This window comes from Patiria miniata, unplaced genomic scaffold (assembly GCF_015706575.1).
Source record: "Patiria miniata isolate m_02_andy unplaced genomic scaffold, ASM1570657v1 HiC_scaffold_21, whole genome shotgun sequence".
Lineage (NCBI taxonomy): Eukaryota > Metazoa > Echinodermata > Asteroidea > Valvatida > Asterinidae > Patiria > Patiria miniata.
The window spans coordinates 1,727,047-1,746,343 of NW_024037060.1; the positions used below are offsets into that span (position 1 = coordinate 1,727,047).

Below are 19,297 nucleotides of genomic sequence, written 5' to 3' on the forward strand. Positions count from 1 at the left end.
CCATTGCTCCAAATTCAATCCCAGCAAGAGAAATTGAAATACTGGCTTGCTTCCAACTGCTTAATTGCAACGATAGAGTGACCTGGAATTGTATTCAATACTAAAAGGCCAAAAAGGGAGGGACAATTCTGTAGAATTTTATTGAGAAAAGATTTCTCATATGTACCGTACACCAGGATCTTCCACACACAACAATTCGACGACAATAATGGTAAACTTGGTTCAACTGAAAAGTCAGCCAAAAAGGCTGCCATTTTAGGCTAGATTATTGACTTGAAAATTGGCGATGAATTGGAATCTAATTGTTAAAACGATCACCATGTTGTCAACGCAAAGGCGGATTTGTGGTAATCTACGAACTTCCCCAAAACCGCGATGCATTCACTAGTACTGAAAAAGGGAGAAAAAAGTACAACAGCTTTAAATGTGCCGTTTTGATGCAAGGTTTAAGGGGCGTAAGTATATACATACGATGTACATCTGTATCACGAACAGCTTCCCTAGTGTCATGTGGTGTCCAGCAAGGCCCCCCCCCCTTCCCATTTCCACGGCCTGGCATTTTTGTTTTTTGTTTTTGTTTTTTTAGTCATCCCCCAGTCTCCGGCACAGATTTATCCCACTGCCTAGAGTCCATTTTGTGTCTGTTTTGAGTGGTTCAGGTTTATGGTCGGTCCGATGCCCTAAAACTTGTCTATCAAATTTGGGACACAAATTTTGTTTCACATGTTTAGCCCGACTCCTTATCGTACATAGGCATACAGTGGCTGTGCAGGCATTTGAACAATTCTCTATAAAAAGCACGACTTTTGATTTAGCGTATTTATGCGGTTTTTTCGTGGACTGCAACCGTAACACAATCCATTTCCCTATCTGTTCTCGAGTAACTCAATTTCTCCAGGAACATTTCAGTTTCTCTTCATTGACACCGACATTTGATAAACTCTCACCTAGAGGAGATCGGAATTAGATACCCAAATCACGTCCTTTCAGTCAATGGGAAGTATATCCTGACCTCTACATTCAACATTATTTCGTGACACGTTTACACCGGCGCTGGCCTATTGTTTTTTTGAAGAGGAAACTGATAAGATCGAAGGAGTGATCATGCACGGCCTGTGCACGGTTGAGTTGAGATATGTGATGGCTCATGCTTTCAATTTGGAATCCACTTTTTTCTGTCCCTGTTATACCTGACATCTACGATTTTGCAATTCTAGATGCACTCCTTAATTTTTCCTCAAAGATTGATTATGTGAAGCAAACGACCTACCAAACAAATGCAATTAGTTCCAAGTCATTCTGAATAATATTTGAAAGGCAAATTGCAAAGTTCAGAGGTAACAGGGACAGGCAAAATGACACTCTGGACCCTAAAGTTACAGAATAACCCTTAGGCGTTGACAGTCCTCAGCCTATTCGAAAGTGAGCCTACAGAAATGGGGATATCTGGATATTGCCGGAGATGTATAATCTGCGATTGTAGAACTGCACCCCAGACCATGCAGCATCTCCTCTAATGTCCTGTTCTGGAGCAAGTGTGCACAGCAGACGACCTTGCAGTCTACAATGATATAGCCCAAAAATGCGGCCAACAATGGCTGAAGTACATTTGATGTTTGTGGACACGCTAAGAAGAAGAAGCCTATTCGAAGGGGTTCTTCCGCAAAACTTAAGCAACCTAATTATAAAGTCTTCGTTTTGCAATTACACCCAGTGCTGTAACTGGGGCCCAGTATGAAGGGAGGCACATGGGGCTCCGTCTATTTAGAATAGGCACTGAGAAGGGGCGTGGCGTATGGGAGGGGGAGCTCAGGTCTCGAGCAGAGATTGGAGCGTGCTCCATGCCGCCCCGCCCCGCCCCGCCCCCGCCATCTATTTCTGACGCCATTTTTGCACCACGCTGTGTTCCAATAGTGATGCCGTTGAAAAAAGCAATGGGATACGTAAAGTTTGGGAAACATCAGAAATTTAGGAAACCTTTGAAACAGTGATGGCTTATCTTAATATTGGGGGCGGAGTCACACGAAGTCACGCCCTCTTACCTGATTCCACGAGTCACGCCCAAAGGATTTGGTGTTGTTGAATGGGTGGTAGCTGAAGAATACATAGTCGCCGGAGACCATGCCTAGGTGATATGCGCTGATCATGATCTTACGAACCAGATTACCGTCAGCACTGATGAAAATTACTGGGGGAAAGGAAAACCGAAAATGGGAATTAAAAATGGGTACAAACTATTTTGGAATCTGTTTCATTTCCTTAATAGAAGGCCGGCTGGCTGCGCTGGTGGACCGGTGGGTTGCTGGCTGGCTGGCTGGCTGGCCGGTTGTCTGGCTTGCTGGCTTGGCAAATAGTTTGCTCACTAAGGTGGTTTGCTGGCTTGATGTGGCTGTTGGCTGGCTGCGGCTAGCTTGCTGACCCGTTTGTGGGCTGTCTCTAGCCCGCTCATTGGCTTGCCGACTGGCTTTTTGTGTGGCTGGCTGGCAGACTTGCTTAACAAATTGTTATAGTTGTCTTGCTGGCAGGCAACTGTGGCCAGCTGGCTACCTAGCCTACCTGCTCGACTGCATGTTTACCAAGTTAGACGCTTGCTGATACAAATAATTGGTTCCCTGGATGGCTGGCTGCCTGGCTGGTAAACATGCTTGCTTGTTGCTTGTTACTTGCCTTCTGGCCTTTATGGCTTATCTCGTCCGGTTTTACAACTAACACTTGCAATTTTAGGATTTTTTTTACATGATTAAACATTAACATGTTTACCTTATAGCGTATGGACAACTCACTGGTCTTGATCCGATTGTGCCTCAAAAGACAGTCATCCCTATTTTGTCAATCGGGAGTCATCAACATGCCTCTTCACCCATAAAGGGCTAAGGGTGGCCTAAAGTATGATCTCAAAATTGGGAAGAGGCCAAGAGGGGCTTATTCACCATTGACAGAAACAGTATGTCTCATCACAGTTTTGTATTATAAGAAAAATGACAGCATGCCGAGGTTCATTTTTCATCAAGGAATTTCTTTGTTCAACCTATAACTGAATGGGGAAAAAAAGAAAAATACATGTTACAAAGACAAAAAAGATAAAATGTTGGAACTTAAATTTTCGACATCGATGAAGAAAGGCATTAGGTCTTACTTCTCGAAACAGTAGATTCTTCTTCGAGCATGTTTTGTATGCCGACTGAGCTCTCAGAGGCAAGCAAATGGGCATGAGCTTCCACATGCCGGGCATGTAGAGCGTGAGCGATGGTAAGCGCCAAATCCCTTTGAGCCAAATCGAAGATGATCACAGTGGTTTTCCACTGGAATCTCTCAAACAGTGTCACCACAAAGTCCTGGAGGGTACTCGTCTGGTAAGCCACCTGCGTGAGTGTCCGGAATCTCTCCTTGTCATGTAGCACGTCTGAGTTAGCGCTGGGGGACAACAGGGGGAGATTCCAGGCAGCGGACAAGTCCGCGGCCGCCACCAGGGCGTCGAGGCAAGGCGGGCCGAGGAAAGCTGCCACCTCCCCCTTGTGGTACAGCGCCGACACCGCTGCCACATCGGCTCGTAAGGGCTCTGAACATCCCAGATAGGAAAATACACACGTCAGGGAGAAATTGGCGTACTTGTCATTGACGATGCGGTGGGATATCGTCTCCAACGCTACTTCCACAGCGGGGATAATCCGCTTCCCTGATACTAAAGAACATGAAGTATTCCCGCCTACAATTACAGAAATCGGCACAACCACTGCAGCCACGAGCTGTGAAATGCTAAGCACGAAGACTGCACATACCACACATGCCGCGGTAGTCACACGCCACATTCTTCTGCGAACTCATAAAAAAAATGACCCTCTTTTTGACTGCGACGCAAAATTGTGCTCAACGCACAAAGTAGGGGCCTTTTATAAACCCACAAGTCATCTGTTAAATAACATCAAGTGTCCTTAAAAACAAAATTATTAGCTGAAGGTGAAACCTACTTAATTTAATAATCGCCAAAGAATTTTGAATCATCGCCAAGGAAATTATCTTCTCCAGATGACAGGTGTAGTCCAATCAGAGAGTTGTAATAGATATGTATAGTATAGTCCAGCTTGTCCTTGGGTGGCTGTGGGAACAGCGCCCTCATTGGCGTTTCTAGGCGTCGTCTGTTGGAAGCCAGATGGGCGATTTCAAAAGTATGGGCCTTATTCACGAGTTGGCCAGTTTTGTCGAGTTCCCTGAATGTATTTCATTAATTGTTAACTGTTGAATGGGATGGCGCTAGACTATTAATTTTATGTAGGCACATCACAATGCAGCCTTATTTTACCGTCATTTTTAAACTCTGGATTTAAACATCAGGGAATGTTTAATTACAAATTTGAAATTGATCAATGAAAAAGACCGGATATTATTAGACATTAACTTGCTTTCATTTCTCTTCACAAGTTCAAAAAAACTGTATAACTTAAAATTTTATAACAATTTATTTCTGTGATAGTTTAAGTTAATTTCATCTATGTATTAATTCCATGTATCGAAACCAATGTACTTTTGAACGCACAATGGAAATAAGCTGCTTTTAGTTGTTGTTTTTTGTTACATATTGTATTTTTGCATTTCTGTGACTCTAGTCTGTTATTAATATATTTGGTAATGATATGCTCATTGTTCTCCGAAAGATATCCGTGGAGATTGTCAAATTAAACCACATGATTTTGTTACACGTAAGTAGTTTCATTTGTTTGCCCATAATAAACCATTATCATGTTGCAGCCATTTTATTTTTTTCCTATTCAAATCAATGTAACCAAAGCGAGGCTGAAGGAAAAATAGTCTGGTTCCTTTTCGCCCAAAAAATTATCATTCAGTACTGTTATACAGGGAACATGACTGAAAGGGTGGCAGCATGATAAAGGTCTATATGCCATGGTTATGCACGTCTTCACGCAACGCGCACTCTCTCATGACAAAATATTTAAAAAAAAAATTATGATGGCATTCGCCCATTTTAATTTCTGTCCAGTATTTATTGATCCAAACTTTCGCATGACTGGGAACGATAAACAGTTACCATGACAACATACCAACAAGGGCAATATAAACAGCCTTGTTTCTGAAGCAGACCGTAAAGCGAACAAACCAGCCGGCTGCAGCCGATCGTTGTTGTTTAAAGTATGGTAGAGCAAAGATATAATGAGCAGGTCCGTAGCTATATTTCATCGTGAAGAATAATTCATCAATTTTAATAATAATAAGACTGCAGAACACGCTTGCATTTTTTCCCGCACAGTTTTAAAGACTAAGAATCATTTTGCTGTTCATGCATTTTTGTTCGTTTCCAATAATAACACCACTCAAAATGTCAAAAACAGTGTTAAAAATTTCCCTGTTGAAGATATTTTCCCTCTTATAGATATAACACTTTTTGAGGATACTGCGATAATACAATTGCACAATATTTCTCAAGGTAAAGCATCGACAGCAGCGTCGCCAAGAAATGAAAATTCCTCCGTTCCTTAAACTGACAGTATACTACGCGCAACGATTTCAAGGTATGTTAAATCTTATTATTTACTTACGATCAAACATAATATTTAATTGATAATATTTGGCAGTCTCATTTTTATTTTTTTTCGTAAATGATCCTGTATATACCTTTAATTATCAGTAAAAGTTGTCACATTAAAATGAAACAAAGAAAAAGAATGAACGGCAATTTTAATGATTCCACAATGAGCGTGTGGTTTGCCAACAGAAAATATTTCAGACAAAAGAAGCTTTCAAAATAACACAACTTTTTTAGCGGCTTCTCTCTGAATATTTTCTCACCGGGGCGGCGGAACCGGGGGGGGGGGGGAGGCAGGGGGGCACTTAACCCCCAGATTTACCCAAGTGCCCCTCTTGCGGACAATAATGTGCCCCCGTATGTGCCCCCTCGGGATAAAAACAGAACTGGCCCTAAAGTTTCGGCTACTTTGTTTTCAGTAACATATTTCCAAAATGGTATAGAGTTCTGATATGAACGAGGAATATGAAAACCAAGCCCCAAACCCATCCCCCCCCCCCCCCCCCCCATTTGATTTTACGGAGGCCAAGTGTCCGGTGGGAAAAAAAACGTGTGGACATTTCAGCACGGGTGTGCAACCCGAAGAAAATATGGATACGCTGCTGCACCGTCGCAACGGAAGATGCCCTTTTTTTTAATAGGTGCTCCTTTTTGGTGATCATCCCGGTTTAAAAACCGTTCCACCGCCGCTGTTTTCCCAAACTGTGAAAGAAATTAGGAATATTGGGAGAGAAAAAAAGGGTTTCCACGCGATCTCATTCATACGAAGTACTACACTGCACGAGTCGGCCATAATAAATTAAAAGCTAGGTAAACTCGTCGTTTCTAGAACTTGCGAATAGAAATGAAAGCAATAAAATAAAAGTTCCTTACAAATTAATACCAGTCTGCTCTGATGAATAATGCCATTTTGTGTTTAAACATATACCATAATTTTAAACAAACCGTAACGTTTTAAGCCACGTTTAAAACAAATTGAAAGTAGGGCTTGGAACGCACTGCAATCATAAAATAGTCTGGCAGCATCCCATTCAACAATATACAATTTATAAAATAGATTCGGGGAACACGATCGAAAATGGCGTCCTTGTAAATGTGGTCTTTTTTCACAGGAGGTTATCTCATTCACAGGAGGTAATAATTATTTCGTTCACACGAGGTGAATCTCGCTTACATGGGGTGAAAATCGCTCAGGAGGTATATATCGTTCACAAGAGGGCAACAATATATTTACTCAAGGTATTTTGTCATTCCGCACTGGAACAATTGCGGCCGTGAGAGAAACAGTCATGTGACCACCTGACTTCTCCTTCTCTCCTATACATACACTTGTAGACATTGATGGGTAATTTGGAGAGGGGGCACGAGGCTATGAATATCACTTGTGGACCAAACAACAAAGCTAGCAGAAAAGAACCAGCGATTGTCTTTTTGCAGCGACTGATCAGTTTCCCAAATTTTAAAAAGATTTGGACGAGTGGCCAAAAAGACAAGTGGAGCTGAATGAAGCATTACAGAAGTGGAGAACAGCGCCGACTAGCTACAATATAGTATACACTCCAGGCAGGCATCCAGAGACTGGCCTCTAATTTTGGGAGTAACATGTAACTTAGAACGGGGTATTTGGGGTCCTCTCACACCCAAGGGGGACTATTGCTCCGTTGGTCCTTAATACCCTAGTATTGTTCCCTGATATAGGCCTACACGGCCATTTCCTAAAATTCAGCAACAAAAAAAATGTTTAAAAAAAAATGAAACACTTCTTTTTGAATAATTTCTCCTTTTTCATTAAAAGGATTTTAAAATTGGATAAAAAAAATCAACGGGTAATAATGTACATGTATTCAAACAACCTTTGGCAACCCTAACTTAGACCAGAGGGCGCTATACCTACTTTAGGGGAAATATCTTTATTTGCTGTGATTTTAACGTGAAGTACTTGAGATAATGCTAAAAATGCTTGAAATTGTTTCCAGGATTAATTACGTAATTACCAGTTTGGCGAGTAATACATAAATAAATGATGTTATCATTCGTAAATCAAGGTTAACTGCAAAAATACCACATAAACTGATAACAGTTTTAAGGGACGCCATTTTTCATTTCCATTCACACCTTTTTTCCTAATGAATCAATAAAACCGAAAGTCTGTGCAGTGGTAAAACTAGCGATTCACTTCAATCTCTCGATGCAAACTCATCCGGTGCAAAGTCAATTTTCTTTTTTGTTTTACCCCTAACTTGTCTATCAATCATTTGTGTGAGACAGATTTTGTTTCAGACGTTTAGCCCGACTATCGTGTATTTGTGATCGTATACGTGTGACTGCACAGGCATTTGAACGATTCTCTATTATAAGCATGAATGGTGATTTACTGAATACGTATGTGGTTTTCGTGGACTGCAACTGCAACACGTTTCCGTTTTCCTATTTTTATCCTCGCGTAACTCAATCCTGAGCTTCAAGGAGCTTTTAATTTCTCGTCATTGACACCAATATTTGATAAAGTCTCAGCTAGATGGGTTCGTAATTTGATTTCCCCCAGCCCCACCCCCATCACGTCAAATGAAGTTTGGCCTGACCACTAATATAATTCTACGACACGTTTTACTTGAACTACGCAGGCGCTGGTCTAGTTAACCAGAGGACAGATAAGATCATGGGGTGATTTTGCACGTCCTGTGCACGGTTGGGTTGGAAGAGATGTTGATGGCTCATGCTATCAATTTGGAATCCACTTTTTTTCTGTCACTGTACATCTGACACCTTTGATTTTGAAATTAATGCTCTCTTTAATTCTATCTCAAAAGGTTGATTATTTAAAGCAAACGGCCTACCAAACAGTTGCAATCAGTTTGAAGTCACTCTGAATGATATTCGAAGGCAAAACTCGCTTGAAAACGCGTTCACAGGAGCTGGCCTACTATCTCGTTCACAAGAGGACAACAATTTCGTTTACACGGGGTATATAGGCAGTGGCCATTCCACAGTGGAACCATTGCAGCCGCAGAGAGAAACAGTCATGTGACAGTGACCACCTGACTTCTTCTTCTCTCCTACATACATACAGGGTATAACCCTTGCAGCACAAATTTATGGGGTGCTTGCCCTGGTAGACAGTTATGGGGTGCTTGCCCTGGTAGACATTTTTGGGTAATTTGGGGAGAGGTCGTGAGGCTTTGAAAATCACTTGCGGACCAAACAACAAGGCTAGCAGAAAAGAACAAACATGTTTTTTCAGCGACGGATATTTTCCCAAATGTCTTAAAAATTTGGTTTCAATAAATTGGATTTAAGCACTCTGATTTATATGATGAGTGGATAGTAAAGATAGGTAGAGCTGAATGAAGCATTGGAGAAGTTGAGAACAGCGCCGACTATATGGCTACAACTATAGTATACACTCCAGGCAGGCATCAAGAAACTGGCCTCTAATCTGGGGAGTAAAGTAGGACTGGGGGTATTATGGGTCTTCTCGCACGGTCGCACCCAACGGGACTATTGCTCCTTAGTTCCCTTCTTCCCTGCAATTGTTCCCTGATTATACCATGGCCGTTTTCCTAAAATTCAGCAACAAAAATGGCCAAAAATAGTACGTTAAATATAATTTTTACTTTTTCATTAAAAGGATTTTAAAATTGAAAAAAGAAAGAAAAACATTAAACGGGTAATAGTATAGGCCTACATGTATTCAAACAACCTTTACCCTAAATTACCACCAGAGGGCGCTGCACCCACTTTGGGGAAAATATCTTCATTTGATGTGATTTTAACGTGAAGTACTTGTGGCAATGATATAAATACTTGAAATGGTTTCCAGAAATATTTAATAAGGCTTGTTGCCTAATTACCAGTTTGCGAGTAATACACTAGAGAAAAAATGGATCTAAGAAAGAAATCAGGAGTGTAGGACATTATTAAGACCATTCAATCAAAGAAGTGGAGGTGGACAGGTCACCTGGCAAGGAGGTATGACAACCGGTGGACATGCAAAACCACCAATTGGACTCCAAGAAACCAAACCAGGAAAAGGGGGAGACAACACAGAAGATGGAGGGATGAACTAAGAACATATAGTGGCATTGCATGGCAACAGACAGCTCAAGATTGAGTGAGATGGGAAATTGGTGAAGAGGCTTTCCTCCTGCAGTGGAGCGAAATAGGCTAGACCGACAATATTAAATAAAAATTAAATGATGTTATCATTCGTAAATCAATTTTAACTTTAGATGAATTGTCATGTTCTGAAAGGCCAATGACATACGACTAGCCTATACCCTTGCAATAATTGAAGTACAATGATGGGCCCTATACGTTGAAAGGAGTAAACGTCTTACTTCTGCTGTGCCAGGAAGCTTCTGTCAGCATGCCTTCCAAATCATCTTCGTAGTTGTCAAAGTACAGAGTGAACAAGCCCAAGTCTGCCGCGCGGAATCCGTCCTTTAGAGCGTCGGCTGCTCGCTCAAAGAAGCCAAAGGCCCCCTGTAGCAAGACACAGAATCCCCAGCCGTAATGGTGGAAAAGCCCTACCACCATCTCAGACATGGTCCCGGTCCGGTACACCGTCTGTGTCAGCGTGGTGTAGCGGGCTTTATCCTCCAACTCCACCGCCCCGGCAGTGCCCGAGAAGATCGGTACATTCAGCGAGGCCGCAAAGTCCCCCACTGTGATGAGGCTACTGCTGCATGCCGGCCCGAAGAACGCCACCACGCCCTGCTCGAAGTAAAACTCTCCAGCCACTGCGGCCGAGGTTCGCTTGGGCCGGTCACAGCCGGTTGGCGAGTTTACCCATTCAAAAGTAAAGTTGGCGTATTCTCCGCTCTCAACCAGGCGGTCTATCTTGTTTATAGCGATAATCATTGCAGGTAAAATGCGCATTTCGGAGAAGACAGACCCTCCGTTTGATGATGAAAACAAAAACGCTATCTTCACAATAGTTTCACAGCGGGCTGGAGCCAGCAATGCAAAAATACCACATAAACTGATAATTGTTTTAAGGGACGCCATTTTTCATTTCCATCCACACGTTTTTCTTCTAATGAACCAATTTACCGAAAGTCTATACAGTGGTAAAACTAGTAGGCCTACTTCACTTCAATCTCTCATGCAAACTATTCAGATTGAAAATGGAACAAGGATTTTTATAGTGATTCGATGTCCATACCATAGAATAAGCCTGAGTCTTAAAAAACACCCTGAAACCTCAATTCTTTCTCCATTATATCTTGTTAATGCAGCAGCATGAGGTCACAAGATTAACTCAAAAACTTGATGTATTACAATAAGAGATTTCAACTTCAATCGACCGGAAAGAATTAATCCCAATAAGTTACCAGCCGTGCTGAAAGCGGGCGGAAACATCTGTGGTCTTGAGAAACAGCAGTACGCCATTTGGTAACAAAACTAACGGAAGTGACCGCCTCATCCCCAGGGGCATTTTCATTTTCATCACTGCTTGCTACGTGACAGGCGGCATGTTAGCAAAACATATTCATGGTCAGACTGAATTGCGAAATACGCGATATTTTGTCATCTATCCATTAAAATCTCAATCTTCTTAAAAGTCAGCTGGAAGCTGATTACAAAAAAGACCATGTAATCTTGAAAGAGTCTCTTTTTTCTTCCCCGCATTTCAAAGAAACCTATAGACTGAAGGAAAGAAAACTGTAATTTAATGGACTTGCGTAAGTCGTAATTCGCTTTTGACAAAGCGTCACCGGTCGACGTCCACAGCCAATCGGCGTGGCGGTATCTAGCGAGAGACAAGAACACTTTACTATTACCCCACCGACGCAATAAGAGTTAAGTTTGCTCATGCATATTCAATGTTGGAAAGGATAGTTTGGCCAATGAGAATTGCGCTTCAAGTTTACGTAACTAGAAGATATCGGAACACGCCTCTTGCCATGGAAGCGTTTAATAGAGAGATGGGATATAGTGTTGGCCAATAAGCATCCGACTGTGGTGTAAGAAGCATTATTAAGGGGGCACTACGGGGCCTCATTTTCTGCAGGGGACAACTTGTCTGTGTGATTGCCTTGCTAGTTGCACAGTAGACTGGAGGACAAGTCACGAGACAGTCGTGCGTTGTCTCTCGCCCCCCCCCCCCCCAATATTTACTGGCACGGCGCTTTGTATCGTTGTATTATCATCTGCTGGCCTCGACATAGCGACTTGACTAGTTTGACTTTGGATGTATATTCATTTATCTGCCACGCAAACTGTTTTGGAACCATCCATTATTAGTGAAGAATATTTTTCTCTTGATCAGTGTACGTTTCACAATTCAAAACTCTTTTGAAAATCAAAGCAATACTTACAATGGATAAAGTTTAAAATCCATTAAGATTTAAACGCTAGAGCCTAGCAAAAAATACTGTGGGTATTTTGGGACGCGCTTTATGACAAAGGAATCATGGGCGGGCATATATTTACTTTATGTATTGAGACAGTATACAAAATACAGCATGGTTTGAGGGAAAGTAGTGCCGAAGTTTTGGTTCCCGGGTGTTGACTGATTTGACTGCATGTATCTCCTAAATTTCACCCAATATTTGACAGGAACTGGGATTCCGGCAGTATTTTACATTATTCTTAAATATATGACTCGTGAAGAAAAATATGAGAGAATTTTTTAGATTGGACCCGATTTCCAATTATATTTTTAAGCGCGCATCGAACCCTTTTTTTATGCGCCAAAACAAAAACTAGAAAAAAACGTTATGTCAGAAAAATATGAAAATGTTATACCATTTTGTCGCCTTGTTATAACAGAGGGTAAATTCTTGAAGTATGCCTTGTTAGACAACCCTTTCGACGAATCTTTTTGCTTTAACTTCTTTTATAGATTTAGTACAAGTGATGAACTAGACGAATTTGAGGCTCATCAACTCAGAGTTTTAAGCGACACTATAAGTAAGGTTAGTCATAGGGGCGTGAGGGGCCTCCCACATTCCTTGGGCCTATAAGAACCCTTCACAAACTGAAACCGGCCCTGATTATTTGATAAAAATAATCGTATTTTATAAAGAGAACATTGTGATGAGATTATAATATAAAACATCAAGTATACCTAAAATCTTTATAGATTTACAAAAATGTCTCGATCCCACGCCCCCCCCCCCCCCGCCTCCAGGTGCGTCACTGCACGTGTACGTTTTCCGAAACTATATAAGATTGCCAGACAACTCTTTAAAAAAACCCAGGATATTTTGTAAGAGTGTAAGGATTAAGTCCGGTTTGTCCGAGGTTTTTTTTTACGGGAGAGGGGTGTTTCTTTGTTGGTTTTGGCCCGTATCTTCCCATGAGCAACTCTTTTAAACGTCTCCTTATTTTTTTTTTACACGAGGCGTAGCTGGTAGTCGGACATTGAATAACTTATTCTTATACCCACACTTCACATTAGCTTGAAAACGTATTCATTATTTTGGTGGGGATGGCGTTTCAAACATAGTCAATGCTTGAGTGAAACGTTTGGAGAAATTGCTTCTTCGTGAAAGAGGAAAAACTACCATTTTAAACTTCACTCTAAAAAGTCCACGTCGGATTGACCCGGAATCATCGGGGTTTTATCTGGCCTGACACACTTTACAGGGTTTAAACGACACTTTTCAGGGTCAACATGTCCAAGAAAATGAATCAAAGTATTGTCATTTTGACACGGAAAAGCGTCCAATCTGACCCGGTTTTTTTTCTAGAGTGTACCAATTGGAAAAGTCAATTATTATGGAAGTGGAAAGACTGAACTTACTTCTGCTGTGTACTGAAGCCTCTCTAAGCATGCCTTCATAATCCTCTTCTTTATTCTCTGAGTAGATGACATACAGGCCGAGTTCGGCACCACGGAATCCCTCCATCATTGCGTCCGTCGAGCGGGCGAATCCGTGGCTACCGTGGATCAGAACAGCCGAGCTCCAACCGAAGCGATGGAAGATGCTGATGACCATCTCCGTCATAGTCCCCGTCCGGTACACAGTGTTGGTCAGGGTGGTGTAGCGACGCTTGTTCTCCAGGTCAACGGCGCTGCCGCTTCCAGACAGGATAGGAATGTTAAGCACCGCCGCGAAGTCTCCCACGGTGATGATGTTGCCGCTGCAGGCCGGCCCGAAGAACGCCACCACGTCTTGGTAGAAGAAGAAGTGGGCAGCGTCGCCGATGGCCGAGCGTTTGGGCACGGCGCAGCCCGTGGATGACATGACCGTCTGGATGCTGAAGTTGGCATACTCACCGCTCCCGATCCGACGCTCCACCGTCTCCATAGCCAACTCAATGGCCGGTAAGATTCGAATTTCGGACAGCAGGGCAGCGTGCCAGCCATCTGAAAGCATGAAAGCTATCTTAACCACCGTGAAATTAGCAGTTGAATTAGAAAACGCTACAAAGCCACTGAAGAGGCAAATAAGGATTTGGAAACCACGACCCATCCTTGCTTTGAGCTTAGGCCAAACAAAACAAACACACAGCTGCTACATTCGCCAGACGTCACTTTCCAGAAGCTGTAACTTTCTGACAAGATGCAAGCACGCCCGCCACCTTTTATACCAAAACTCGAGCCAAAGCAGTCTTGCTACGCTGCAGTTCCACGGACACAGGTAAGTCCTAATCCGCATTAGGTCATGATTACCCTAGATGACGTGCGATAAGCCAGCTTCTAGGACGGTGACATCAGTTCCAGAAATAGAAATCAACTCCCTTGCGTGATAGTACCTAGATTTGTCTTGATATACAATCACGACGAACGAACCCCCTACAATGCAAATGTCAAACTGACAAGGGCGATGAATCTGCCAGGTCCATCATTCAAAAACACGCACAAGGTTTTATCCTTCAGCAGCGAGCTATAAATTAACGTACACTGCTAATTACAAAAAAACAATGTCCGAGGACTCTCTCTTTATTTTCAATTTTAGGTTTTTTTTTATTTATTTAATTTTCGAAGCGCTGTTACTGAGTTCTTAAAATTCGGTTCAGATGCACCGCAATCTTTACTTTGCTTTGAGTATCGACGCCGCCAGGCTACCCGGAAGCCATTAGTTCCAAGAGATTTATGATTTTCGTCCAAGAAATCCTAATCTTTCCTGTCGGCACAGGGACGGGGAGGCATTGTTCGTGGGGATCTTTTTACGTCAAATTTTGAAAACGCTGTTCATATTAGTTTGTCAAGTTTATACTTGTGTGCATGCATTTTCCATTGATTTTCTCTACGGCTATACAAAACAAAACTACTCATGGTCCATATCATGAAATGGTACTGCGCAAGTTTTACTGAGAAAACGAACCATGAATTACGGTCTACAGAGTCATCCACGTAAGTGAGCCGTGAATTCCCTTAAGGTAAGTAGGATCTGAATTTTTTTTTAGTTTGTGCATTTTGTTTTTCACATTTGAAATGACAAAATTGCTCAAAATTTTAAGTCGGGCGCATAACAACTAACCTGTTGTTTCAGCTCAGTACATAAGCCTACATTTTTGAACAAACAAACTAGCAAACAAACAAGCAAACAAAAACCAGAGAAAACATATGCACCATTTTGGGGTCTCATTCCAAATTATACCATTTCAGCAGTTAGAAAAATATGATATAGGTTTTTAGCTCCTCTATTCAGTAATGATCACAGCACTTCAAAGTCCAATAAAGAAAACATTTGCATACGGGGTCCAAATTGCATCGAGGAATGTATACTTAGGGTCTCATCGTCTGGAAGTATAGCACCCAATGGGGTAGTAACATCAAAATTTTAAGGGTATATAGGCCTTTGACCTCATGTCCACACACGCCGAAGAAGACACAAAAACACAGCGAACTTCCAATTCGGCGGTTTAACGGCAACAGCTTCGGTGTTTGACCTCGACACGCTACACTAAAATAATATCTGTATCCGACTTCAGACGAGGCCTCATTTTCAAAGAAAGCCACCCAAACGCCCTAAGTGCGCCCTCAATCGTTTACAAAAGCAGGTTGAAGTGTAGCAATTATCTCCTGAAATGCCACTTGTCAAAACACCTTCATCACACGGAAGGCAATTAATGTCCTGGACGTAGGTTAAGGTTCAACGCTCCTCCTTGACAACATCATGCACCCTTCCAAAAAGGACCAAAGAAAAGTACTATACAAAGAACACTCACGATACAAAGGTTTTACTTATGAGTTGGCTATAAACAAACTAATAACCAACACCCCAACACCCCAACAAACAAACCCTCTATGTACACATAATGTACATAGTTTTTGTAACACGAGCAGCGCCAGCATACAACTCTTAAATGCTTCCCCATTTCGATATTTCTATTTGTGTCCTGAAAAATACAATCAGCCTTCCGATATTGAACGAAAGCTTGAAAACTACCGCTTTATTGCTCTCTAATCCCCCAGGGCAGCAGAAGGCCTATATTTGCCATACCAACTCAAGGTATAGGAAATCTTCGAAACCAGAAACAGACCAAAACCAAAGAGCACTGCTCTCTTTTTATTAACCAAGGGCCATAATTCATTCAGAGTAAGAATATACTTAACCCAGATTTGGTCTCTAGTTTGAGGACGTCAATCCGTAAATCTGTTATTTCTTTCTTTTGTCGTTCGCATTCAACTTCTCGATGTGTTCCCTGAGAATTCATGAAATCATCAGAGACACCAATCTTCAGAAGAAGTGATGGAAATGTCCTTTCACGTTACTGTCCAATCCGGAAGTGATCTTTAAGATGGCCATGCATGTTTATTATTAAGAAAACAAAAATCCATTTATCTGATGACAACTTTCGTCGGGTATACGAATACGTCGGGTATACGTCCTAACTGACTACGAGGAGTTTTATACGCAGTATAGCATGACAATGCAGCATGATACGCGTCAATATAAACATAACCAATTTTGTTCGGTGAATGCATTTCCATTCTACTCATGCGCCGCTGTGGAATGCTCTTGTGGCAGAATCACATGCAAAGGCGGATCCGGGAGGGGGGGCAGCGGGGGCCATGCCCCCCCCCCCCCCCAAAAATAAAACCAGCCCAATTTGTTTTAAAGTAATGTCGCAATAAAGGCAGGCACTGCGTACACCACCATCTTTTCCTCAGAAAGATTTGGTTATTAAAAGTGGTCAGAAATGCCTCAGATCGCACCACAGAGCAACTAGAATCCAAAAAAATTGCGGGGCCCTTAAGCGGCCGGCTCCAAACCCCACACCGTAATTTTTTTTGACCCACTTTTTGGGGGACCCCAAAAAATTTTGGCCCCGGCAAAAAAATTGTGTTCTGGATCCGCCCTTGATCACATGACGGTAATGATCTTTTGCGCAGCACCAAAAGGGAACGATGGATAAATGATTCATTCTCCGATATAAATACAACCAATTCTGCAACCACTGTGCTTATAACTAACATGTTGGTTTGATTTCATTCTCCTCATTCCTAAACTCATTATCTTTCGGCGGGAATATGAATTGTTTTTTCAATAGCCAAAGGGCACACCCCTCCCTGTATTAGTGGTTGTCATGACAACAAACGGACAAAAGGATACAACGTAGATTAAGCAACTCTGGTGGCCGCAAACAAAGGGACATACGAGTTTTAAATATATAAATACACTATAATTATATAACATGCCCAGTTTTAGTGTCTGGGCCCAATTAACATATTACGAACATGCCTTTAAAAATGCCACTATTATCACATGTAGGCCTATTTGTCCAGATTTAGTGAAATAAAATGACATTGCGATGAGTATTCAACATTAAAACAAAACATAATTAGTACTTTTTGTCTCTACATATCTTCGTTAGGCCTATATACCCACCATTTGGCGACTTGTCCATAAGATTTCTGAAAATCATAGAAAGAGCCTTCACAGACATAATTGCACCACTGAACGTAACTCTTGTTTTAGAAAAAATGTCGTGGACAAACTTACTTCTGTTGTGGCGCCAGGCATCTTTTAGCATTTCCTCTGAATCTCCACCGAAACTATCAAAGTGCAAACCATACATGCCAATGTTTGCAACGCGAAATCCCTTTAAAGCCTCCGTAAGTGCCCTGAAGTAGGACACAAGAAGGCCAGCCAAACATCCGGAAGAGTTTGATGACCATCCCTGCCTTGGTACCTGTCCGGTAGACCGTGTTGGTCAGGGTGGCGTAGCGAGACATCTCCTCCACGACAACAGAACTGCCGCTGCCGGAGAACATAGGAATGTTCAGGGAGGCCGCGAAGTTCCCAACACTGAGCGCACTACCGCTGTAAGTCGGTCCAAAGAAAGCCACTACGCCGTAGTGAAAGTAGTGCCGGGCAGCGACGCCCACCGCCTCGTTAATAGGCAAGGCGCAGCCGGCAGGGGAGAAAACCCAGTCGATGGTAAAGTTGGCATATTGCCCGCTTTCAACTAGACTGGATATCGTGTCCAGGGCTATCTCCATGCCTGGGAAGAGGCGCATGGTAGTAAACAAATACACAGCACTTAAACGTTTGTTGCGTTTACTCCCGATGATAACGAGTACACAAAACGGACTATCTTCGTAAATAGAGCTGCCAAGCCATGCTTACTCAGTTCCTAAAAAGAAATCTCCGTCAAACAAGAGTTTGGATCAATTATTAAAGGTGTCTCTTTTGCGGGGTTGAGACAGTAACAGATCATACTGTCGTTTAGGTGTCTCCTTCATCCAAATCGACGTTGATATCATCTTTTCTTAGTCCGAGGTGATAACGGAGGGTAACATTCTGCAAATATACATCAAGCACTGTCAAACTTCTTCTCCATAGATCAACCAACTTCAAGCCTTGAGTCCGGTCTTTATGAATGCTTTAACATGACTCAGTAAATAACATGAACTAGATGTAAATATAACTAAATTTAATTAGCGCGTGCAATTTAATTATAATCATGCGCCTCGTTGGAATGTCCACGTAGCAGAATCACATGACCGAAATAGTCATAATGTGATTATTTGACTCCATTTCACCAAAAGTGGAGATGGATATTAGATTAATCAATACCATAATTCACGAGAAACATTCTAAATTTAACTGGCAAGGGCAAGACACATAATTAACGGACATTGGGAAATCATCAAAATCAAGCACCAAAAATACCCCGGAATTAAAAAAAGTAATAATAAACCGTCTATAAAGTTAAAAGGGAAATCTAACAACCTTCAATCGTCTTTAAAATACTTATTTACAAGAAGAATTGGATCTTCATAAACAAAACTGAAACAAATATACTTCGATCCAACTTATTGAGATATAAACTTCGAATTTTTTTTCTGGTATTGAAACCACGGAAACTAAATTGCTCAGGTACTGTAGATTGTAAACTCAAAACAATCTACAGTACCTGAGCCAGTTTCATCAGCTTATAGACGCCATACGAAAAGAAAACTCACTTTCAGAATGTTGAAACAGCACAGCAAGGCGCGTGCTGCCAAAGCAGCGGTCGAAAGCTTCTGAAGGAATGCAGGATCACCCCTGATGTCATTGCACACCTCCTCGATCGTGTGTTGCGCCAAACGGTCGAGGAGGTGTGCAATGACATCAGGGGTGATCCTGCATTCCTTCAGAAACTTTCGGCCGCAGCACACGCCTTCCGCCACCGTCTCCAGCGCTGTATCGACATTGAAGGACGCCAAGTCGAAAGTGGCAAATACTGTAAATGAGTATTTCTTTCGTACGGCGTTTAAATCTCACCCTCTTGCACAAAGCTTATGGAACTTGCTCCCCAAAAGGTGTCATGCCTTGTTCACGTGATATGAAATTTTGGTTTAATACCATTGGT

General features: G+C 42.0%; 1 protein-coding gene across 3 annotated transcripts in view; it reads right to left on the bottom strand.

The window, feature by feature from the left end:
• The window catches only part of LOC119729704 (atrial natriuretic peptide receptor 1-like), a 43,424-nt gene extending 29,395 nt beyond the window's left edge, over positions 1–14,029 (bottom strand). Inside the window, exons 1-2 of one of the 3 annotated variants that reach the window (XM_038202390.1) lie at positions 3,137–3,909; positions 2,043–2,188 (exon numbers count right to left, since the gene is read on the bottom strand). In XM_038202390.1, coding sequence (XP_038058318.1) covers positions 2,043–2,188; positions 3,137–3,809 — 819 coding nt within the window. In that variant the 5' untranslated portion in view covers positions 3,810–3,909. Of the gene's footprint in view, positions 1–2,042; positions 2,189–3,136; positions 3,910–9,876; positions 10,415–13,289 lie in introns of those variants that run through there. The other 2 variants (XM_038202389.1, XM_038202391.1) reach the window with 2 other exon arrangements.
• Positions 14,030–19,297: the final 5,268 nt, after the last annotated feature.